This window comes from Rissa tridactyla, chromosome 1, assembly GCF_028500815.1.
Source record: "Rissa tridactyla isolate bRisTri1 chromosome 1, bRisTri1.patW.cur.20221130, whole genome shotgun sequence".
NCBI classification, from domain to species: Eukaryota; Metazoa; Chordata; class Aves; order Charadriiformes; family Laridae; genus Rissa; species Rissa tridactyla.
The window spans coordinates 175,093,174-175,119,171 of record NC_071466.1 but is presented as its reverse complement, the minus strand read 5'-3'; the positions used below and the strand labels follow the sequence as shown (position 1 = coordinate 175,119,171).

The window sequence follows — 25,998 nt, the reverse complement described above, 5'->3', positions numbered from 1 at the left end:
AGCAGGATGCCATGGCTGATAATAAAATTTCTTCAGCATCCTTTAATTGCCATCATAAAAAGAAAATTATATGCCTGAATGAAACCCAGACATCTCAGAAAATTATATTTCTATTAACAAATGATTTACCGAGATATAAAAACGCTTGGTAGATATAGCTGTAGAAAACTTTGGGGTGAAAATCCTGTGCTTTGATTAATTAAGAAGAGGTTGCAGACATTTCAGCGAGTTCAGGAGGGGGCTGGGTTCAAGATCTTACATTTTGTTTTCATGTGTGTGAGATCAGCAGAACAGCTGGGAGAGAGAAGAGAAAGTGTGATACAGAAAAGCAGACGGAAACAAATGACAAAATTATACACAGAAGAAAGGAAAATTAAGGAAAGGAAGGTCAACAAAGGCATGCAATATAAATAATGGTCTGGAGAATTATTCAAACAATTACCAAATGTGATGGAAGTACCATTAGAATTGAATATGCATTTATGATTTTGGGTTCAAAATCTCCATCATGCTTACTTTCTACTGAGCTAACTATAAAGACTGACTTCAACACCTTTGCTGGAAAGGCTTTTAATTTTGGACCTTCTAGAGTCTATTGAACAAGAACTCCAACTTCTTACATCTTCCCCTGAATACTCCTTTGAGTATGGGTAGAGAGAAATAAACAGGGGGATTAATTGGAATGTGAGTAGCTTTCTGGCAGCTTTAATGAGTTGGCAGTTTGCAGTCTCATGGGGATAACTTCTGAGACCTGAAAGCCATTCCAGTCACCTCCATTATAGAAGCAGAGGATCAAGGACATTCCTTCACTTCCTGAGCATCTTGTCCGCAGAATAATAAAATTGAGCAGAAAAAAATGGATCTTTAAATTCTAGCTTTCACCTTTTCATAAGACAACCATTTTATCACCATTTTATTGAAGGAACACAATGATTTCCGTTAGACATATATTAAACTAAAGATATGTAGAATTTTTTTTTCTTCTGCTGTGTTTTATCCTTTCTTCTCTTAAACCCTAATTCTACAGTTAATCTGACAGGATATTTGCATCTGCAGGAGATCATTATTTAGGGAGCCAGCTGCATGCATGAGGGTAGATGCTTATACTTATCCAGAAATCCCAAATTGCAATAGATAGGCCTATATGTGTAGATAAGGCAGGGACTGGGGCTTTATTCTGTTTCCTTATCTTTTATGAGGAAAAGAATAAAAAAAAAAACTTGTCAAAGGATATAAATATTATCTTTAAAATACAAGATTTTAAAAAATATATGACATAGATATAGAATAATAATTGTTGTATCATGTTTTTCTTCCTCAGAATAATCTGATTAAAGTTGAATAATCCTCTGCAAGATAAACACCCATATATCCTTATGTTTGCAATGCAAAAAAGGCTCCAAGTATCAAATGTAATAGCAAGATACATTTTTAACATTGCAAAAGCTTTGACTGGCTAACAATCTGAAAAGGTCTTCCATTAAAATGTAAAAATATTTGCTAAAGGAATTAAGCTTAAAATGAAAATTCATCTTTATGTATGTCTCAAAGATAAGACACCGGTCCAGGGAAGAGAAAACTATGGTGGACACAGCAGACAATCCTAAACTGCATATCAGAACACTGAATAACTCTCCTTCCTCCACTGGGATGAGAAAATAGAAAATAATAGCTACTGAACGCAGTATTCTTTGCTAGAAAGGAAGGAAGAACTGTCAGAAAGCTACTAGCCACATTGGGTAGTTTCTCCTAGGTGAGATAGAAAGGGAAGAAATTAAATGCAAAACTTGAATTTTTCCTTAAGATTCAGTAAATAAAAAAATTGTGGAAAAAAAAAGGCATAGTATTCTTAAGAGCTACTGAAAAAAAATAAATCACGTACATTTAGGATACAGCGGTGTTCAGTAAGCATTAAGCATACAAGAACATTAGATGGATGGCACAGAAAAAGACCTTAATTAATCCAATTGGATTCATTTTTTCAAAATGTGTGCAATTAAGAAAATCATTAGAAACAGCTATTTGCATACTGCAGAGGACAGAGATTATTTGTAGTCACAAATACACTATGTCAAATTTTAATTGCAGTTGCACACATAAAACCTAATTAAAGGGGCATTGTGTGGATTCAAAAGCAACTAAATAACTACAGCGTTTCAAACTCCTATTCCACAAAAAAATCCACCTAGACATTTTTTCAAGTAGTTTGTTGATAGGGATCTAAAACTTCCATTTTCCACTGGCAAATCTAAGTCCCAGTGTTCTGTTTTCTTTTACTGATTTTATTTAACTGTGGTTTACCACAACATAAGGCCTACATTTTGTGACTTTTCCCTATGTGCTCCCAATTTTTAAATGATATATAGACATGAAAACCAACGAAAAGACTGAAGCATTATTAGGAGTTTGTCAAATTTATCAAAGGAATTTATCAACATCTATCATTCTTTTTTTTTTTTAGGTAGAAAGGAAGAAGAGTCAATTAATACAATGTGCTCTTCTGTTCATATGGAAGTTACTGCAGTTTAACATATACGTCATTGTAGTCAGCTGAGACTCAACAGCATGGCAATTCGCTCTGCAAGGTTAATTGTAAGGCTATGAATACTAAGAATTTCTTTTTACACCACACTTTTACATATTAGAATTACTTAGGTCTTGATTTTACAAGGCTTTATTAATTTATGTAAGCTTATGTACATCTCCTGGCATATCAAGCCTTTTCTGCAACCCACTGGAAGGCAGGAGGCTATATCTGGCAAACAAAAGTCCCTACCTGTGGAGTAAATCTCCCCAAACCAGGTTCATAGTAAAGAATGGTTTTACTTTGGTTTTCCTTGGAAAATATAAACTTCACATCTTAAGCTTATTTTGGAAATGTGAAATTAATAAATCCTTGTCCAGAGTCAAATCAAACAAAACTGAAGAAAAAAGTGAAGGTAAAGCTCTGTTCTTGGCTCGTCCTAACACCACCAGAAGATGAGGAGTGGTGGCAGTATGACACAGTGCAGTTAATTCATCGGCCATGAGGTAAGTTACGATTGTTATTCGAACACTCATATTAATTAAGTGGGGAATTTATCACCTTCTGTGTCGGAATCCTGTCAGTATGATCCAGGCTAGCTGTCTTGCATTAAAAGTTTTCTTCATGGAGATAATTTGTATTTGGGATCGCTGAGGAAGTGATGGCATGAGCTAATCTCAAACTGTACTAGCAGCATGCACAAGGTCAAATCCACCTCCGTGTGGCAATCTAGGACTACATAGCACTTAAATGTCTCTCAAGCCTTGCCTTATGTTGGTACCTTGCACAGGATGAAACAAACATATCCTGTGAAATATCAGTGATTATGACAAACCATTACATGCTTTTATGCAAACGTAGAAGACATATATATCTTGTCTGACTTCCTTCTTCAGGCAGATACTTATTTGCTGCAATATTGCATATTGTTGCAGATCAAATCAAACATTACCTTTGAAAAGGATATATATTACTGGCGCTCACAGCTATACCGCACTTTGAAAGACAAAGCAAGACCCTTTACAGCTGTGTTTGCGCCCAGTGAAGCTTTTGGGTAAGAATGATTTGACATCACCCCTGAGCAAGACTGTGGACAAGGAGAGTACAATTGATGTTCACTGGAATGATTATAGCAAAAAAGGGAAGCAAACATGGCTCTATTTGTTTATAATATTTCAAGTTTGGCTGAGTTCAGTGTTAAGGAAGATTTTTATGAAGGGTTCTTCATATAGTATTTTAGTGAAAAGGACTGTAAAACATTTATAGAGCTTCTCTTAAGCGCCCTAATTTGCTACCTGAGATGAGGTCAGTGGGAATACGTTTTTAAGGGGAATACAGATTATTTGATTTTAGGCAGTGTTATCTTCCTGAGGTATGAATTTTCTTGTGGGGCACATGCTGATCAACTTCTGCTGTCCCAGAGGACGCTATGCCTGTCTACAGACCCTCTCCAAACCTTTATGAGTTGCGATAGAAACTGGACTGATCTAAGACTTCCTACCCTGGGTCCCAGCTTGGGATATCATGACAACCCTGAGTGAATGCCAAGGCCAAGTTATTGTGCACCATCCTAGTATTCAGTGCAAAAACACCCACAAAGGATGATGTTACGGACAATGGGGATAGCATATACACAGTCATGGAGAAATGGTAGCTGGAGTTGACTACAAAATTCAGAATTGGAAATTAGGTAACCGTTTTTCATGGGGAGACTGGTTAATCACTAGAAAAAAACAAACAAACAAACAAAAACTAGGAGAAAAGCTCCATTCTTCATTTCAGTGATGGGTGCCTTCTTGAGAGTATACCTTAACTAAATAAAATTTATGATTGAGATGAGTGCAAATTATTTGAATCATTAGGGGACTTGAATGTAATGGTGACATAGAGGGCACCAGTGCCATTAATATTTTTAGTTCTAAACTCCTGAGTTTTCTTGAAGAAGTTACTGATCAGGCAAACAGGCTCTGAGAGTCAGACAAAAAAGCAGAAGACATTATATACAAAATATTAACAGCTTTTGTATAGAACAGGTGAAAGGCTAGTTCAAATCATAAAAATGCAATGCATTATTCTTCGTCACACACCAACATAACTTATTTTCACCAAGCAATGGAATAATAGCCTAAATGCTCTAAATACCTATGATGTTCATTTTTTGTTTTCTAGGACTGCACGCTCAATTTACAAATAGTAAGACTTAAAAAGTTTTAATATCAACTAGAGCTGTCATATATTTAATGTCTGAGAGTAGACACCTATGGATGAGTCAGGCAACTTAAATTCATCTTTTCAGATGATTTTAGGAACATCTTGGGTCTAATTCAAAAATTCTACATAGCTCCCTTAATTTCTCTTTGATGCCTTAGGAGAAAGACTCGTTCCTAAAAAATCTAATGTAATAACCAAATGCTGAATGAATAAGTGTCTAGCTAGACCCTATAAGTGTCTAGTATATCATTGAGACAAACTGTTAATTACATTTTAATGATGTCTATGTAGTCAATTGAAACTGAAAGAAATTCTACATCTAAATGGCATCTTCTAAGCAAGAAGCAGGAAAACTTTGAAATTTAGGTTAATGACACTATAAGCACCAGAGAGGCGACTGTCTCCAGAATTATCATATACTCTCAGGAAACTTTTCAGAGTGAAAGCTATTATTCAGTAATCTAATCTATGCATGTAAATTGCCCTAAAATACTATAACACGCTGCAGTGTGTTTGTAACTCCTCGAGGCCAGAGCAGGGTCAATGCACATGCTTGCTGCTCGGGGAGCAGGTGGCCAGGACACGTGGTGGACCATTAGTACCTACTGGCTGTAGCAGCGGACAATTTGAAACGTCGTGCTGCTTCATCTCTGGGGTAAGGGCATCCTTGCTGAAATAACGATGAATTTGAATACATCCAAAAGTGCAGAATTAGAAATTTAGCATGTTAAGGTATTTTTCAACTGAAAGAAATACCACGGTAACATTTTAACAGGAATCTGTCCTTTTACAGTAACTTCTATTCAATTTTAATTTACTAACTCAAAGCTAATTGCAGACTCTGGTGAAACTCATTAGTACTGGTGACAGTACTCGTGTGTTGATCACAGTGATGAATCAGACCTCTGGTTTCATGTCAAGGGGAGAATCCTTGCTTTTCTGCTACTACTGAACCAAAGGAGATGTTTGCTGAGCTGTTAACAGGGCTGAAAGCCATTTTATTTGACTTACACGTGTAAGAGAGAAACACAAATTCACTATGTGGTATTTTCCGGTTTTATAGAAAAGGGATTGGCTCTGGGATCACCGTTTGAGTGTTTTTGTGGGGTTTTGATTTTGTTTTTTGTTTCAAGGAAGTGACAAAGCCAGCATAAGTAAAGATCTCCCAGACCTGAAATGTAACACAAAGGAATGCCTCCCTGCTTTAGCCTGTCCTTTGACTCTCCTTTTGGTGAGCCTGGTTGTCTTGGTGTTTTATGTTCTAACCTAAACTAGGCATAGAAATCCTTACAAGGTGAAGTGCTTTGCTCTCTCTGTTCCAGTGATTGGGCTCACTGTCTCTGTAGAGTTTGTGGGGCAGTTTTACTATCATTGTTAATGTTACACAGCATACTATTCTCATTTGAGTAACCCAGATTAGTAATCTTGCAGCTACCGTATGTGTGTGAAGGCTCTGCTTCCAGGGGAAGTTATGCTTTGTTAAGCTTTGGCAAAAATGAATCTGACCTACTGAGACAAACTTTTCATTTAAATGACTTTCTGGATGGTTTCAACTTAATACTTTCCACGGTAAGACATGCAAATACATGACTGCATTTTTTTTACAAGGAAATGTTAATTCTCTTACTCCCTATTGATAGCTTGGCATGCTAATGACTATCATAATTCAGTAGAATCTCATGTATATGTCTAACACAAAACATTACTTTTTGCCATATTACAGTTCCTCTACAACTATTTATGTATGTAAACTATCAATGTGTATTAAACTTCCTCTAATAGTAAATTAAGAGGGATCTTAAAAACAGTTGTAAGGATTCCAAACTATTCCAAAGTGAAAAGCTATGAAGACAGACAAATCTAAAGGAACGGGGGACAAAATTAAAGATCCTTATGACACGGGTATATAACATATACTTAGCATAAATAATATACAGTTCAGATTAGATGAATAGCCATAGTCCCAAAGGAAAGATTCCTTTCCTTGCAGCAGACGACATTTTGATTATATCTAATCCATAAAGAACCAAGGACAGACAGACACAGGAGAAAAAAAGGAAAGACTTGAAAAGCAGAAAGCATGAAGAAGTCTAATTGTGTGAGATTAGGCAGAAGTCTAATAGCAGATTACCTGTGCACCTACTATTTCCAGACCCAAAACTTGGTAGGCACTCTCATGTATGAAGTAGTCATGTCATGTATGCAGTAGTACGTGTCAAGTCTTACATTATTTTATCCAATTTAAAGAACTAACATACGACAAAGTGAACAAAGTGAACACATTGGTTCTTTCAAAGTGATTTCAGTACTGTGGTACCTTCAGTCCTCAGAGCTGGAAGATAAATAGGGACTGCTGAAAGTTCAATGGTATTCTTTATGAATGGTAATGACCGTCTCAAAGATGCTTTCTTGATTTAGTAAAAAAGCATATTAATATACTCTTTACATCCATATATTTCTAAATGACTAATGATTGATAAAAATGTGTAGATAAGAAATATAGGGATAAGACTCATCAACTGCAATATCCCTGTGAATGTTATTGTTTCTTAATTGAATTTAAAACATTTCTTCTCTCGCAGCTAGCACAATGACTGCTTCTCTATCTTTAATTGCTAAATTGAGGTGGATTTAAATGGAATACTTACATTTGTACATTACAAGGATGTGTACATTGAAAGTTCTCTTTCATCAGGAGCTTGATACGAAAGCAGTGATTAAAAATATTCTACATATAAATTTAAAAAGAAGCTGAAACATTATCCCTAGATTCTTTGGATTAGAATTGCAAATTTTCCCGAAACTTTGCAAAGGAGCATTAAAAAACTGAAAGAAACCTGACAGCCCCGCAAATTTAAAAACTGAGGCTTTCAGAATCCAAATAAGAGCACTAAAGTTAATGAAAAATAAACCTGTTTGTTTACAGAATGAATTTGCAAAGTCATTTTTAAGTACCATCTTTCTCTGACACCCTCTAATTACACAGGAACTGTGATGCTGCCAAGAGGTTTCTTTTGTGTTTACAGCTTTATTTTAATAGTTCTCCTTAGCTCCTGGCAGCTGCTATGAGTCAGTGTACTGGTTTTACAAGGAGGTGCACCAAAGACAGCATTAAATTATTATATAATTTGTGTGAACAAAAAGCTAGATTGCCATTTGCTGGCAGGCAAAAAGAAAGTGAAGCTGCTGGGGTTTATGGGGAGCCTTTGACTTCTATAGACAGAAATAATCATGTGCTCAATAGATAATGCAAAAAATCATTTTTTCCCTTTTCAAAAAAAAATCTATGTAGTGAGTCATTAAATGCCTGCCTACTTTTTAAGAATTGCACAGAAGGCAAAAGGCATGGAATTAATGACAATCTGAAATAGAAAATGTGTCTTTCTCATAAAGCTATGTTCTTTCACAAATGAAACAATATTGCACAACTGAAAGACTCTCAGTGTTTTTTCCCTATATTTTATATGCAGCTTTAAAAACTTCTACACTGGAAAAACGCATGCTAAGTGACAAATTGTCATAGTAGATGGTCTTGCTTCTCCTTAAATGTCTGCGTAAAATCAACATAAAACCTGACATTTGAATCAAGTTTCAGCCAATGAAAGTCACATGAAAAAGGCACTCACTTTTTCTTTAGTCTTCGGTCCTTTTCTGCTTGGGTTCCAAGCTTGCCTAATCCCAGAGATTCCTGAGCTGCTGCCTCTGTTTCCATGTAACCTCCTGGAAAACAAACCAAACCAAACCCCATCGCATTTCCTCATAGCTCTTTCCCAGTTGTTCCCCTCCTCAACTCTACAATCCTCCTCCCACCTGCCACCATCATCTATGTTTCCTTAAGCCATGACATCTGGTGTTTTGGGAGAACACCTATCGCCTATAGAAGTTCTGCCAAGTGTTTACTACATGCAAAAGAGCACAAGTAGAGGAAAAAATTGTTTCCTCCTTGTGTTTAGCAGAAATGTATGAGAAAAGCACCTTGATCTCCTTTGCCTGTGTGTGTTTGCTTCCTAAGGCTCAGTCTCATGGTCCTAAGTAAGCAATGCCCTCACCATTTTTTAATCTTAGTTGGGAAATGTACAAATGAAAGTGCCTTCTCAAGAACTGTCTCATTATTACTGACATAATACAGCATTGTTTAATGTCGTAATACTAGTCTTCATTTTGCTTTTATAGAGTCGTAGAGTCTTTACTATCATTATCCCTGCAAACTCCCAAGCCAGAGATGACACAAAGAATCTGTCAGAGAAGTAAAAAGCCTTCTAGGTCTCCCTGGAGGTGTCTCACACGCACCTAATCCCTGTCAAAGTCATGGGAACAAGAATAACTTGCATAGAGTGACAAGGGAAGCTTGTGGTGAGCAAGGACACCTGGACCAAAATAAAATTATATTATAAACTAAGGATATGACTGGTACTGCATGATTCACGTTGATCATACGATATGTCCACTAATGCGACTTTCCTGGTGCAGAAGTGGAAAGATGCTCTCACTCTTTTATCGGTGCCTGGATTCAGGGAAGAAGGGACTAGCTCATGGCTTTGGCTCCATGCTGTCCTGTCATTTGCACATGCATTTGTGCAGACAGAGGGACTGCAGCACTTCTTTGGAGGCTGCAATCCCCCTGTGCTGTAATTCAGAAGGTACATAACTGGCACAAGAAGGAAGACAATGGTACGGTAAATGCTGGTGCTTGGCTCCATTTGGCAACGGCAACTTCTTATTTCTCAGCTAATGGATAGTGAACAATTGTAGAGTGGACACTGGCATAATTGAGAAAGACAGAATTTTTCTCTATTAAGGAGGAGACTACTGCAAGTCTCATGATGAGAATGGTGCGTCCCCATCACAAATGCAGAAAACATGAGTGTACACTGTTTTACTTCATCTGCCTTTCAAAGTTTTACAAAATACCTCGCCAAATTTTTCTTGCTGACTCTGGAGTGAGTTTTTAGTTTAACTGTATCAATATATCACACCTTTCTGAGAGAGCAGCTCGCAGTACATCAGATAGAGATGGTATAAGTGCAGTGCAATGATGGGCTATCCCAGACTGGAAAGTATTCGTGGCGTAATGGACTTCACCACAAGACAAACACACCAGGCCCTTCAAATAACCCAGGGTACATTGTACTGGATGTGGTGACTGTGCCTGCCAGTATCTTAGGCTTGCAGATGGCCACAATACGTGTTTCCTAACAAGCTGACCTTTGCATAAACCATACAGATCAGCTCGCCTGGGCAGGGCTAAAAATTGCAGTAATGTATTGTTTGGTTTAGAGACTAGAATATTTAAAATGTAACATGGGAAGAATATGTGTCCAGTGTGGTATTCCCCAAGTGAGAGGAGTGGATAAGTTTAAAATCAACTAACTAACTAAACGGCACTCGTGCTCGCTGTAACATTCCATTCCCCTTCTCCAATAATTAAAAGAAATCTTGAAAAATCTAGAAATCTTGAATCTTGATTCTAAGAAAGATCATCTAGGGCATGAATTTGCCTGTGAACAATAACGCAAATGGTTTAGCACAGATAGTAAAAGTAGCAAATTATGAAATAACAGAACTCTGGCAAGTTTAGCAGTGGAAAACTAATAATTTCAGAGTATTGCAGGGAACATAGAGTGAGGAAATATTTTGAGTGATAGACTGGCTCTGTTGAAGTTAGTGATAAAACCTTGGAAGTTCCAATATTGCTTCTTAAATATGAGTATATATTACATATGATTTTAGAGATATTATAGAATTAGTTACACAAGTATTATGTGTACTTACAATGTATAGTATCACTGGGATCCTTAATATCCACTGCATTGACATGAATTTTTAAAGCGGTCCTTTAAGCATAATCTTGTGCATGTGCAAATATGCATATAAGAAAACAAATTGATGTTCCTGAGGCTCAAAATTACATTTCTTACCTCTTTAGTATTTGATGTGCTATTGGAGAAAAGGTATTTTCCATATTCAAAAATATAAGAAGTATGTATCTATATCAAAGTAGAATGTTTAATTTAAGCAGGGAATTAAATGAGATTCTTGATTTTGCATTATAAATTTAGGTTATGAAATCTATACAAATATGCTGCGGTGCAGTAATGATAGGACTTATTATCTAGATTTCTGTGACATAGTATCTTACTAAGATACTATAGAACTAATTATATAGCTGCACAGACAGTATACCTGTCGTGAAATTGATTCAAGTACTACTATGATTGCTATTTTTAAAATTTTGTTCTATCTTTATAGTACTGCCATTGAATGGAAACTGCCACCCAATATTTATTTATTTTTAATCTTTGAAATTAAGGTGAGAAAAACTACTCTATAATCCAGCTACTCAATGGCGTCTCAGTTTCTAAAAATCTTTTGCTCCTACTTTTTTGGTCACTGTTAATTTTTATACATACTTGTAAACCCAGTTTGCTTAATTAAAGTGTGCATTATACTGCACTAATATCTTTCTGAAATTTCATGAGCTAGTACTGGGAATTACAAATAAGCTTTATCCAATTATACATATGTCTTATTAATCATGTTGGGTATTATTAAGAAATTAATCTATTGCCAGATTACATTGCTCCTGAGACAATCTTTAAAGTTGCTATTTTATTTTTCTTCCACATTGCAAGGAACTGCAGGGAAGACCAACACATTTATTACATCTTTGTCCTCTATGTTCCTGAGTTGCTGTGCAATCATAGATTATTATGCATAATCCATCAGTATCAATAAAATTTGGTTTATGGAATGTAAATGTGAATTAATAATGCAGTCTAAAGTTATAAAATTCTCCATCAGTGCAGATGGTGACACGCAGGTGTATTTGAGAGACTCATTTAATAGATTCTGAAATACATTAATCTACTAAATAGATTGAATAAATCAGTTTTTATCTTCCCATAGTGGGGGAAAAAAAAGGGAATTTAAATTGCAATTAGAAATTATTTTTTTCAAGAACACAAGATTCTCACAGGCAAAGAGGAGAAATGTTGGAGTATAAATGGAGAATGCTCAGTTATTTAATTTTACTCTGATATTTTGAACTTAATATTATCTTGTTTTATTCCATATGATTTTAGTGATGGGTTTGTTAGTTATGATAAGGACAGGTTTTAATGTGAATTTAGGGTTTTTTTTAATTTCAGGCTTTCATATTGCTTAAGCGTTTACAGTTACTGCAAACTCTTAAAATTCTTTTATAGGTGTTATGTGGTCACCATGGCAGTAAAGATTTTCTGCCTCATAAATTTGTACAATGTGACATCTTCGTGACTAGGAAAAAGCTAATATTTCTGTTTTACTGACACATCTATACCAGTTTGATGCTTGTGTTGGCATGTGTAAATATGTTAACCTTAATCTAGCTAAATCAGACAGCCTAGCAATATAGACTGCAGCTAAGGATCTATTTGCCCACCTGGGCATGCAGACCATGAGCCTGGGCTGAAAACTGTGACTTCACCTTCTGTTGCTTATGCTACCTAAGGTAGTTAAATAAAGTTATGATATGACTGTTTTTTTTGCACGTGGTATAGAGATTATCCTATGCAACGTCACAGAGGAAATTTTTTGACAGGAATGAATTCGACTAAAGTCTTGGCAAATGAAGAGGGTAGAAGAAGTAGAAAGAAAACAAAGCATTGCTGTGAGCAGCACACAGTGTGGTGAGGACATCAGTGATAGGCACTAGCAGACGTCTGTTGACACACTGAAACCTGAAAAGGAACTACGCTTGCTTGCAAGCGCCTTCCATGGCACATAGTTACACACCTTATAGTGGTTTATTACTTACTACTTTCTCGCCTCCTCTTTATTTTGGTTATTTGAGAATACGCTGTTAACACTCTCACCCTAATTCAAGAGACTACTGAAGCAGTAGGTTCAGTGAAGAGGATGACTCTGGTAGTTTGTGCTATAGTCATAGCAAACTCCTGACAAATATAATTGCTGATAGCAATGAAGTTTAATGGGAGGGTTCTGACCGGCTGAAGAGAAAAAGATGCAAATTGGAAAACTGAAAAGAAGCAAAATTAAAAATGGAAAAATGACTGTGAAATGGTGATCTTGGCTTGTTACCACTAATTCCTTACTGAGCTGTCCAAGTCGAGCCTTCTCTTTTTTACCGAACAAACGTCCTATTGAAGACTTGATTCCTTTCTTCTTGGGAGCTTTGTGCAGGGAGTCCTGGCTGCTATTGACACTGCCAAGACCAATGCTTTCTGGCTCCAATGAAGCAGGCAAACTACTACAAAATGATAATAAAGAAATGGAATAGATAACATGTCAAAATTTGCAGGTAAATTTTTAGTTTCTCTGAGCAGCTCTGCAAACAAATTAGTTATAGTTCAGTAATAATATCCCCACAAGTGAAACAATCACATTTTTCTATTTAAATTATTCAGAAACATGAAGGAATCAGGTCATTTTGGAATAGTTAAACAACAACATGATTTGAAAAGAATAATACGTGGTGAAACAGTGAAGTACCTATTCATGTTACAAACATCTTACCTTCTGGCATCATTGTGGTATGAAGAAGGAAGGGTATGAGTCATTCTGATAGCTCTGGGTGTTGGTGGAGGAGAAGTTTCACATTTGATTGTGGCTTTATCTTCACGCCCATCTTCTTCAACTACTGCAATCTGGGGGAGAGAGACTCCATTGAGAGCAGATTAGCTTTTCAAGAAACTTCCAACACACGCTGCACAAATTTGTCAAGTGAACTGAAGCATGTATGGATTCAAGTGCAATTTAAGGAGCAAATTTTAAGGATTCTTATTTTTGAAAGAGACTATTGGGAAAGACCAATTGCCTAAATAATGCCATGTATGTATTTGAAAGAGAAGAGATTACACTTGGAGAAGAAATTAAATCCTTTTATGCCAAACAGGTTGATCCAGTAAATGTCTAAACATTAAAATAACCTTGTACATGAGTGGGCCTCTTGCATTAAACAGGATTATTCATGTAAACAAAGTTTCTCAGGGAAGCAAGGGAGAAGGCAAACACAGACATAAACAGGACCACTCTCTCCATAGCTTTTTAACAGAACGGTCAGAATGCTTGAAAATAAACATGAATAAAAAGCAGCTTTGTCACAGCATATAACGATTTATCCTAAGTACTGCCTCCTCTCATGTAAAGACAAATGACACATTCAGTGCCAGTTCTGTAAACAACTTTATATTGCTCAAGAAGATTTCAAGCAATCTGACTCGGGTTCCTTCAACAACCAGAATATGCATTTGAAGGTAATTCTTTTATGTGCACAACTTGGTTTTTATCTGTATTCCTTTAAGTTTGTGCTGTAGGGGCTACTACTCCAAGGTATCACTGGTGGGCCTTGATTCTATGGCTTAGCTGTGACCTTTGCAAGACTTTCCAGACAGGATTAAAATGATTATGTTCAGGAATTGAATGAAAAGAAGCAGTGCCTGGTGAAGAACCCAGTTATCTAACCATAAGAAGAATATGATAAATGTGTTCTCCCAACTTTAAAAAAACCCAGTATCATACCTTTCTCCGATGTTTCCTTAGGTCGCTTGGCTTAGATGATTAGTAACAAAAGCAGCAATAACAAAACAAACAAACAAACAAAAAGATTAATAAATCTTACTTCAGCATAACAAAATGCCACACGTTCGTTCTTCTCACATTCAGAAATGGGAAGTGGAGATTTCATTAATTTAATGCTATTAATATTATATACTAATTATACACTTGGTATCATAAAATAACATAAGCCCTCAAAAAGGTGTTATTTTATGAATCTGAACAGGCTTCCTCCAGAGGAGGTTGATGCCCCGAGCTTGTCGATGTTTAAAAGGCGTTTGGACAAGGCGCTTAATATCATGCTTTAAGTTTTGGTCAGCTCTGAAGTGGTCAGGGAGTTGGACTAGATGAGGGTTGTAGGTCCCTTCCAACTGAACTATTCTATTCTAATATGCCACTCGGGGAAAGCAGTTATTTTTCCTGAAGTTACAATCCCCTTCATTTTCCTAAGCCTAGCAAAGCATAGAACATTGCAAGCTTATGTTAGCACTTTTTGGTTTTGGAGTTTCATATAAATCCTTCTACTACCCCCAACACAGAGAGGTTTTCTTAGTTTTATCTAGTCTTACAAATGGGTTGGTATTTCACCAAGTATAAACATAAAATATCATAAACAAGTACCATGCCTGAAAAATAGGTATTTCTCTCCTGTTATCCCATCTGAATGTGGCTGGTATTTTCAGTCAATGGATACAAATTCATACATCTTCTGTACTGCAGCATTATTTGTTAGTAGAAGGCTGCTAGAACGTGTCTTGTTCAACTCAATTTTCATTTTTGGTTTTGGTAGATGTCTCATTCATTCAAGCAAAGCTGAAGAAACTCTGCAGAATTTATTTTCAGCGTGGATCCGGGCCATGGAATCTCATGCAGTACTACTCCTCCAGCCAACCCCTACAGGATCATTTGGCAATTTGGCGTCTAGAGACCACACACCTACAGAGCTCTTCCCAACTCAAAGCTTCCACTTAGATGATGTCTGACAGCCTGTTGTGTCTGTCCCCAGCCAGTAAGGAGAAGGAGATATTCAATGCTGAACTCCTGCTGAAACAGTGCAGGGCAGAAGTGTCCTGAAATGGTTGATGAGGGTGACCAAAGTCGTGGTCTGTGCTGCTGAGCATGCAGTGGGGTGCTACTTCTGCAGCTTATGATATGTCAAGAGTTCAATTACAGCTCATACAGACACAGCCATCTGAGCTTTAGCACAACAATTGCTGGATGCCAGTGAGGCCATGGCAACCTGAAATGCAGAGGCTTATGCTGTCATTTTGTATTTGAATCTGATGAACCTACTGACCCAAAGCTACGGTGTCCAAATCAAGGCAATCAGGCAGTGCAGGTGTCTGCTGGAGGGTCAGTTTAACCATTGCCATTTATCTGTAGCCAGGTTGCTTACTTTAAACAGCTGGTGAAATGGAGACAAAATGCATATTCGGGAAGGTGCTGTTCTGGTGAAATGGGCGGCACCACGGCAGCCCGCGCACCCACATCCTCCACAATCATCTGTGCCACCAACATTTTCATTCCTGCTGTTTAGCAGTGGGAACTGGGGGCAGCAAAGAATCAGTGCCAGAGTCTGGCACAAATGCCAGCACTCACCTCCTCTTGTGATACGAAACCTCTATCTTTAGTTCCCAAGAAGACAGCAAATGCCATCCTAAACTGGGAGGGGTAGGGGTGGATAGGAGTAGTTGTCAGTTCCCAGGAAAAGGGAGTACTCAGCTGTATGATCGGACAAAAGTCCCTACTCCCAGCTGAGCAGAATGAACACCCAGGGGCCACTCCCAGATGTTCTTAGCACCCTCCTTGGCTAGGAGAGCTAATTTCTGCTTTTTGATTGAAATCAAAGCTTGTTTCCCCTCTGCTGAGAGGCTCCACAGGAGACCAGTGTTGCTGCTTCCCAGAAATGGCCAAAAGGGGACATTGGTGACATTCAGATTATCAGACAAATGGCAAATAAAAGATGGGGTTACACATATCCTATTCTCCTCCCCCTACGTAGACATCAGGAGAGTGGGCTGCTTTGATTCTCTCCTAGTGCTTAAAGGGATGAATTCACCTAGGCTCCAAACTGGTTTGTAGCCTACACTGAACACTGCACCTGCGTGTTATCAATACTCTTATCAATCCCTACTCTTATCAATATCAGAGTTGTACATCTTGAATACGTTAACACACTACTTCACAACACTACATACCTGACTGTTGCACTGTTTATTTTGTCTAGGACAAAAATTAAATGTTTCGCAAATCCCTTTTCAAATCAAACCAAACATTTCAGAATATGTCTTCAAAGGAACAGTAATGTTAGAAATGCTCTGCGTGATAATTTGATGGCTTGGTATCTATTTATGTGTGCTGCTTGTAATGTTGAAATATATCAGTTAAATGAATTATTGGAAAACAATGCACTTAATTCAAGTGCTTGATATACTGTCGTGAAGAATATGTACAAAATGCTGCAAGTATAAAAGAGTATACCAAATACAGAAGTATGTCCAAATTATCATATATATGAAGTAGTAGGAGGTTTTCATGTCTTCTAGACATTTCCTTGAGGTTTAAACACACCAATAGTCCCATAGACTACTGTGTAATAACTACATAACTTCAGAGCTTTTCATTAGTAAATGTTTTTTTATATATAAATTGATTACAGTAATTAAAATGATCAGTTTCTCATTAATTCCACCACCTGTGTGCTGAAGGTCCCTTATCCTCAGATCATTATGTCCCTGGTAGATCATGCAATGCTCAAAAATACAATAACAGAACCCCAAAGCACCCAAATTTCCATCTTCTAGGGTATTTGCTACCTGCATGTATGATGAAGAGGTGAACAAAGAATTAGGGAGATGAGAGTACAGTGAAAAGATGAAGTATTTAATATGAGAAATATCACACCTAAAATTGACATCACAAAGTTTCTTACCAGCGTCATAACCCCCATTCTGTCCATCTCCCTGGCTGGACTGCGAGGGGTGAGTTTAGGAGTTGAGTGTCCGCTGGGAGGAGATGAGCTTGCAAGTGATGATGCCGTCACTGAGCCAGTAATGGATGTACCTTGATGGACTCTGGCTAGATTTAAGCCTTCTAGACTCACGCTGGCCACTCTGTTCTCTATCTCTTCTGCACGTAGTTCTGTTGACTCTTTCTCTTCTTGGATTAACCTTATTAAACAAAAGAAGAATGTGGTTCTATAATTCTCTGCATACGCCAAAATCAAAATTAAAATCCATTTCCTTTCAAATGAGATTTGAAAGTAAAAGAAGAAAAAAGATGAATATCATAGATCAACTCCCAAATAATATTGAAAAGGGTATTTTTTAATCACCAGAATTATAAAATTCTTTTTCTTAGTTCCTCCATCCTCAAAAACTGTTTGAAGAATCTGCCCAACAACAAGACTTGACATGTGACCTTTCAGGAAGATTGTTTCCTTTGCAAATGAGACAGCATAGGGGAGGGGGAGCTAACAATATGATTTACCATAGGAAACTAATTCCAGTCTTAAGTTGGCTTCATCTGATTTTCTGTTGCTAAAGCATGAACACAAATTTAAAGTCAAATGAAATTGGAGCTTTAAGAAGGGAATTGCTGAAATAATCCATATTAATAAAACAAGAGAACATGAAAAACAATTTGTCTGTTTCATCCCTACAAATTGATGAAAAAATGAGAGTTGTTGCTAAAGCATTGAGTTTTTAAGTGAATTTCATTAAAATAGCCCTCTTGTTAACAAAAAATATAAGCTTCTTAAACATATATATCCTCAATAGGATGCTTCCACTGGGTTCTTTAGTTTGTGTTTTTAATTGTGATTGTACCTAGAATGACAAAATGTGCTTAAAATAAAATATTTTTTCATAACTTCTTTGCCCATAAGCCCATGTTAGAAGGAGTCTTTTTCTGGTGAGGAGGAGGAAAAAGTATGGAGTGCCAAGGTTAAATGAGAGAATACAAAGTTTGGGGAGGCTGAAACCGTGAACCGGGCTTTTCTGAGTGAAATGAAGCAAGTACAATAAATGAAACCATAATACACTGAAAATAGAAACCTACAAACTCATGTGCTGTGATGAATCTTCTTCCCTAATATCCATTTCAAAATTTCTATAAAATGTCTACAGCTCTTCCTGAAATGAAGCATGGCAAGAACTTAAAGGCAAATCATAATTTGAAAGGGAATTATAACAATCGTTTTCATTTTATTAATCTAAATTCTGAATCATCTTGTATAATAAAACAAATCTAAGGCAGAATACACTTTTAATCTCTTTTGATATCTCCAATCATTTGATAAACACTTGTAGTGTTCGTCAAGAAAAAAACCCAACAAACCAAGAAAATGAGAAATGCACTACAGTGTATAAGACTATCCTAGTAGAACAATTTTTCCCGAAACATATAAAAAAAAAGAATACAAAATAAGTTACCTTGTTCTTTAATAATGACGGTGATGGTAGTGAAAGCCTACACTTCAGTATAAGCTTAGCAGCAGGGGAAGTAAACTACTCTCAGTGGACCTTTGGCAAAAATGGCTATATACAATGTGCAGATAAAACTGTACCTAACATCTAAGTCAAGATACTATGTTAACTAAAACAGTGATCTGATTCAAGATGGCACAAATAATATCCCACTATGTCACCCACATTGTCAAAATGCGAGTATTTTTTTAAACAAATACATTTGTTGCATCTACAGCTTCCTGACCTGGTCACAGTGCTGACATCTTTGTAATAACAGAAAATATGGATAAGGTTCTCTCCTTTCCATACACTGTGTTAAGGACATTTACCTTCCCAACAACAAAATTTCTCTTTGACTCTTTATCTTGACAGCTGTAATAAGAGATTTTAGAAAATAGCAGAGTAATCCTATTTGAATGAAGAAATTCTGGGAATAGTGAAAATGAAAAGCTGTAGATCTATCACAAAACGTCTTCCCTGTGAAGACAAAAGTTATTCAGATTCAGTATATTCCAATAGAATTCTCCCTTTAAAGGTTACCTTGCTCAGAAAATATCTGAGATCTGGTAAAAGGTAATCTGGTTTTGATTGTATTTCTAACCACAGTCTTTCTGTCTACAGTATTACCAGAAAGTCACTCATAAATTTAGTAATCTCCTTCATCTCCCTCTAGAGAAACAGTTGCTAATGACAGGATGTTTATCATACACCAAGTTTTTAAAAGTTACCCTTCCTGAAAAACATGTAAGAATGCTTTAAGCCTAAAATATGGTTTTGTTTATAAATTCACTTAATTAAAATACATCATTGGCTTCTGTATTAAATTTGCATAGAAATTATTAAGATACATACCATTCACCACTTGTTTCCAAGCACTATAACCCAACTTGGAGCATGAAAAAAATTCTATGCCTCCAGTGAAATTCAAACCCATGTCTTAGAAAATGTGGCTTATATGAAATGTAACACAGAAATAATTATCAGAAGAAAGCGTGCAGAGCACTGAAATAAAACATTTCTGATAGGAGGTCACTCATGAGTAAGAGGAGTCATGCACAACAGTGAAGACGACGACTATGAATAGCAATCTGTCAAATCTGCCATGTGTTATCCTTCTCTAACATACTTCTCTTTAATTGGCCAGCAGTTCTTCACTGGGAACATTTTTTGAATGACATTTCTATGGTTAGGAAATGAAGACGCCATTGTTAACTTCAGACAATCAATACTCCCATATGAAAAGCAGACATATTATCAATCCTTTAAATGTACAAATAGTTTTCTAACTGTTATGAATGGTACTAATTCATGCACTAAAGGAAGCCTGAAGCTGTAATCATAAGTGCATCACAGGTGGTTCAGGCTACATACCTGATTTCTTTATTGATTGCATCTAGCTGCTCCTGAAGCATCATTGCCAGAGTCTGGGCATCAGAATGGCCACTTGGTGACAGGAGGTCCATGGAGCTGAAAAGTGTTTCTCTATCATCATCATCGATGTCAGACATTTCAGTGTCACTTTCAAATGGATGGCTGCTCAAAACACCAATCTGCTGGGTCCTGTTCCACTCGTGATCCCCAAGTGATTTGACCTGAGCAGGAATTAGGATGTGCATGGCTTATTCCATGGAAAAAAAACTGCAAAGTTGAACTTCCATAAAATGGGAAAGGAAAGCAACTAACATTTAAGAATACTTATTCAATGATTAATCCTCCATTAATACTTGAAATGTTATTGCAGATGATGTAACATATTTTCACATAATTTCTAGTGCTGTGTAAAATCAATCATCAGGAAAATTTACACAAAAAGATACCTAGAAAAGACAGACAGTCAAATATGCTTAAACTTTGATGTCTGAACTTCGACCATTTCTGGTTTCATTTTAGTTCAACAGTACCCTCGCCTGAGTGTGTACAGAAAAAGCCCTGCTATTTGGGTTTGGGGTTTTTTTGTTTGGTGGGTTGTTGCTTTCTTGTTGCTGCTTTTTTCTGGAAATACACGAACTGTAAGCTTAACAGCTTGCTATGCATTCTCTTATCAGGGAATATATGAGGAGAAATTGGGGATTAACCTTTGGTTCATCTCTGCGTACGCCCATCCGGCCTCTTCTAGGTCGCCTTATCACTTTAGTTGACCGATAATCAGCCTGGCTGTCAACCAGTGAGCCCACGGAATACCTCAGCTCTGCTGATGTGTCAAGGTGAGGCCTATAAAGAGAGACGCAGAAGTAGACTGAGAGCGCAATAGTAATAATAGTAACGAAAACAATCCAATGACCTTCAGTCTAGGAACAAAGATTTCTTTTCTCTTAAACAAACAAATTATTATGTATCACAGAATAAACGACAAAAATACATCACAAAAAAATCACTTAAAAGTGAAAACTTGAAATCGTATTATGAGGAAATTAAGGAAGAAAACAAACAAAAAAACCCTTTGAATTTTCAAAATGGATAATAAAAATTATCATCCAAAACTTTAACATGAAAAACCAAGCATATCTCAGGACAAGATAATTAACTGAACTGGCTGCTGAATGTACTATCCTGTATCTTTTCCTTCCATTACTTTCCTGAATAAATATGCCTGAGGTTACTGTAAGCACACTACATGTTCATGGATAAGGATATCTGTAACACTTTCATCCTGTAAGTCTGTGCTCCGCATTATGAATATATTAGTGAACTGCCCTGTGATTCGGTCATGCCCATATCATCGGTTATGAATGATTCATCTTTATTTGATGATGCTTTTGAGAGTTTTAACCCCCAATTTTTCCTGTAGCCCTGGTAAGTCTTGGGACATCGTGAAGGGGCACATAAATGATGAATGCAGCAAATCTTTTCTTGGCTGCAGACAATGGTCCTCAGTCAAACAGCAGCAGTAAAAGTTCCCTGCATGCTGCCATAGAAGCGTCCTGCCCACGGGCTGTGTCACCGAGTCAGAAGAGGAAAGGCTCCATGCACCATTTGAGCCTTCAGCCACAGCAGTGGAGACCTGAACAATCTCTAGTTCTTAACACATAAGTGATCTCCACGTAAAACCAGCATGATTATAGTAGAAAAACGAAACATAACAAATACTACACTAAAAAGACAACTAAATATGTATTTGTTTATAGCCACTCCTAAAAAATGTCTGACATTTTACTATCTATGAGACCAGAAAATGAGAGTTTAATGTTGTACTTACATTTTTTTTTTTTTTTTTTAAACTTGGAAAAAATGCTTACGGTCACCTACAGACAACTTAAAGGGTTCACTGCAACGTTAATAACCAGCTACGGGAAACAGAATAAGAATCAGTTTTGCTCTTAAACACTTCTCTCACTTTGAAAAGAAAGCTGTTCAAGAAAATGATGGCTTTAATACCAGACACAAAAAAGGTAAATAAGAGAATGTCTGCTATCCAAAATGAAGGAAAGGGTACAGAAATGCTGTATTCTCTATGATGAAAACTGCAGGCTCTAAGTGTGACGGTTCTCCTGAGCTCTAGTTCTGTGTGTGTTTCCAAACACAGAGATTCACTTTTCCTTGAGAAGAGCTTAACTTGAATTAAAACATGCTCATACTTGGAAGACTGAAGCATTGGTCTCAATTTCAAACTTGTCTTTAATGAAGTAAAAGTGAAAGATAAAACGTTACAACTGTGGTGACTGTTTATTGATAAATGGGAAATGCAAAAAAATCATGGAAAAACATGAAAGCCTCTACTACAAGCTACTTTGACAGAGTGGAATGAAAAACCAGAATTACTGTCTGGTATTACAAGTACTGTGACAAATCTAAAATAATAATGGAAGTATTTCAAGCACTAATACAGAGTGCTTTATAAAAAATAAATACTGTAAGAAAACAAATTTTAAAAAAGAGAGGTACCAGAATTCCAGAAACATGAGTATGTGCCATAGTAATCAAATCAGATACATAAAAATGTCACAGATCTTGAATAATGTTTCAGAATTTAGGTTTTGGGTAGAGCATACATCAGAGCTCATACCGTTGTCATATGTGTCCTTTTCTGAGCAACCATTACTTCACCTTCTTTTACACTTCCCACCATGCACGGTAGGAAATTTCATAATATTAGAAAAATTACAATGTTACCTTTTAACAAATTCTCTAAAACTCTTTTTTTTTTTTTCATTATACCAATAAGAAAACTTGACAACAGTTGGCCTACAAATCTCCTAAGCCCTCCATCTAAAGCACCAGACAATAATCTTTTGGGTTTTTGTATGTTTAATTTGTCTGTACATTTCTCATCTGTTATACAGTAAACCATTTAGAGCAGTGACTGATTTTTTCTTTTCTGTGTTTGTACCGTATGTCCTGTGACAGACCTGTGTTCGGACAATTGATAATACTTGGTACTTGTGCAGCAAGTTGGCAGGAAAAAAGAAACAGCCTAGGTTCCAGTCTCTGGCAGCAAATATCTTTCTGCTGACCAGTTTCATTATTCTGTTGAAATAACAAACTCCTGCAAATACAGAACTGAATATGGGCTGAGAATAACAAATATTTAATGCTGATGGCTCCCTATTCCTGAGAGGACTGGTAGTTTTGCAAGGTGAGGTCATGGAAGGGGAAACACGGTTTTAGGGGAACCTGCTGAATTCCCAAGACATTTAGACAGCTTATAAAGTTCAAGTAGCCCTTTGACAAGGGCTAATCAGACTCCTGTTTACAGAGCAAGAGCTAATGATACTCATCTACCCAGCAAGAAAGGCTGCAGTTCACCAAGGACGGCTGCTCCAAAAACATCTTTGCTGTTTGTTGCAGCAGTTCAATAGCCTGTGGCCCACCAAGCACTCTCAAAAAGCAGTGCTCTGTGTACCTGTAGTTATGCTTACACTCCCAAAGGAACAAAAATTTGGACAGTCACAAACATCACATTCTGAATTTCAGCGATTTACACTTCACGACATACAGGAAAATATTATTTCATGAGATAATAAAGGTCGAGGGAGAAACCATGTCCAGGTACTGAACAAGCTGTCTGAGGAAACGATGGGCGGACAATACCCGAAGCAAGCAAAAAAATTATCCAACAAGAATAACTTTAGAGGATTACACTGCTCTGAATTCAGTCTTGGTCCGTAAGCTATGGCTAGTAGATTTTAAAAGTTAACATGTTGCTTGTTATAAAAACAGGACATAGCACACAATTATCAATAAAGCAACAATTTTATTTTGAGGGATACTTTTAGACGAGAAGGACTGTCTGGCTAGAATTACAAATTCATGTCAGCCATTGGTAGCTACTTCTATGATACCTGTCTCAGTATTGTTCCCATATTGCTTTTCCACCACACAGAGGCATAATGTTTAATGTCCTGTTATGATATTTTCAGATCGCTCTGAACACTGTTTTCATCTTTCGCTGAAGACCTGTGTCTTCACAGATCTTCCCACACTAAGCAAATCTGAGTTATTTCTTGCTAATACAAAAATAATTATTAGATTTACTTGACAGAATAAATAAGTAAGATCATAAATACGCTGATTAGTTTCAGCATTGAAGATGATGGTTTCAATTTTATTATTAATCTCTCCTGTGAAAAAAATGGGTATTTGGATATACTTCTAAAAACATTCCACAATTTAAAAGACTTTCCTTAATCTCAGTAATGTTTCAGAGTATACTCACTGCTATAAAGCCCTGTTTACCTATGAAAAAAGTGAAAGGCAACAGTAATAATCACTGCACATTTTACATTTTTTAAAGAAATACCTGGTATTTTTAAGCGTGGTCTGAACACATCCCTGTTGTAAAGGCTTGACACTTATATTTATGTTCTATTTCAGCTTAAAGTGAGGAAACTTTTGTCATTAAATATTACCTTGACAATGTGGGTTCAATTAAAGAACCAGCTCTCAATTTCATTTGATCCAGTTCAGATCTCAGTTTCTCAATTTCTTCAGCAAGTCTTTCCTGGAAATAAGAATAGTCAGATATCCTTACTTGTGATACAATATATGTTTACTTTATGAGATATTGCTCTCGTAAAGCTAAACAAGTAAGATAAGATACATTGAATGTAGCACTGACTATAATAAGAAAAGGCCATGAATTCACTCAAATCTCATTGCTAATAAGACATACGCATCAAGAGGAGCTTGTATAGCACTCTACTGTTTTCTACTAGCTGGAAGTGATGACAGGACAGGTTTGCACTTGAAAAATTATTTTTTCCTTCTTATACAGCTAGGGCAAGGAAAAGAAGAGCTGGCACTGATTTGGGCACTAACTGCACGTTCCGTGCCAGACATAGTTCAGTGTGCAACACTTCATTTGCCCTTTACAGACAGAGGTTGTGTTCTGGCCTTTTTATTTAATAATAGAGACACAGACTTAAAGACAACTACATTTTAGGTGTCTTGTTGAACTACAGCTTTACAGCTCGCCCTTGGAAGTTGATGAACCTCCAGTATGAGGTGATGCTGGTGAAAAATGACACAGTGCCACAAAAATCGGATTTTTGGAGCCAACAAACAAAAAGACTATTGACAGCAACCACTATGGAAAAAAGGGCTGTTCCCAAATTTTACAAACAATGATAGTCTACTAATAAAATGAAAAGAAATTAAAGAATTTTAAAGCAAATTAAGAGATTAATATCTGGTGTTATGTCCCTCTATCTGAAATTGCTTCATCAGTTTCTTCATCAAAGTGGAAGAAATAAACCGTTCAAAGTGGGAACTTGGAAGCTCTGGAGTCAGACATGTGTGGTCGCGTGTGAAGAGAACTCATCTCCAATCGCAGTAGTGGAGTGTTCTATTTATTTCACTTCCCACCCTTAAGCCAGAATCAATAAGTATAATAAATAAAAACATCTTTGCAAAAATAGTTTCGATACAAGTGTAGATTTTTATACCAGATTTTTCGTGTTTGTCAAGAGTTGATATGTACATTCAAGACAGAAAACAGACGGTAGAGAATCAGCCATTGTATTTACTTTCACTCTAACACTTTGAAAACAATAAAGTTATGTTGGAGAGAACACTGACAAAATGCCTTATTTACACCAAAAAAATCGGTGTCCATAATTCAGGCTTAGATTCTCTGGTAGAAAAATGATAGCAACTTTTGTTTCAATTGATACAGCTTTAGATATGTCCTTTTTGTCACCTAACTTGATGGTGAAATATGACCGTAATTTTGCGACAGCTGAATCACCTTATATATACACTGTGGTAGTACAGCGCAGAAATTTTATTTATTTAAAATGCCCT

General features: G+C 36.6%; 1 protein-coding gene across 1 annotated transcript in view; it reads right to left on the bottom strand.

Annotated features, from left to right (window-relative positions):
- The window catches only part of PPFIA2 (PTPRF interacting protein alpha 2), a 343,185-nt gene that overhangs the window by 26,468 nt on the left and 290,719 nt on the right, over window positions 1-25,998 (bottom strand). The window contains exons 13-21 of the mRNA XM_054207175.1: window positions 24,606-24,697; window positions 20,835-20,970; window positions 20,131-20,351; window positions 17,223-17,460; window positions 14,255-14,284; window positions 13,250-13,380; window positions 12,815-12,983; window positions 12,583-12,589; window positions 8,362-8,455 (exon numbers count right to left, since the gene is read on the bottom strand). Coding sequence (XP_054063150.1) covers window positions 8,362-8,455; window positions 12,583-12,589; window positions 12,815-12,983; window positions 13,250-13,380; window positions 14,255-14,284; window positions 17,223-17,460; window positions 20,131-20,351; window positions 20,835-20,970; window positions 24,606-24,697 — 1,118 coding nt within the window. The remainder of the gene's footprint in view (window positions 1-8,361; window positions 8,456-12,582; window positions 12,590-12,814; window positions 12,984-13,249; window positions 13,381-14,254; window positions 14,285-17,222; window positions 17,461-20,130; window positions 20,352-20,834; window positions 20,971-24,605; window positions 24,698-25,998) is intronic.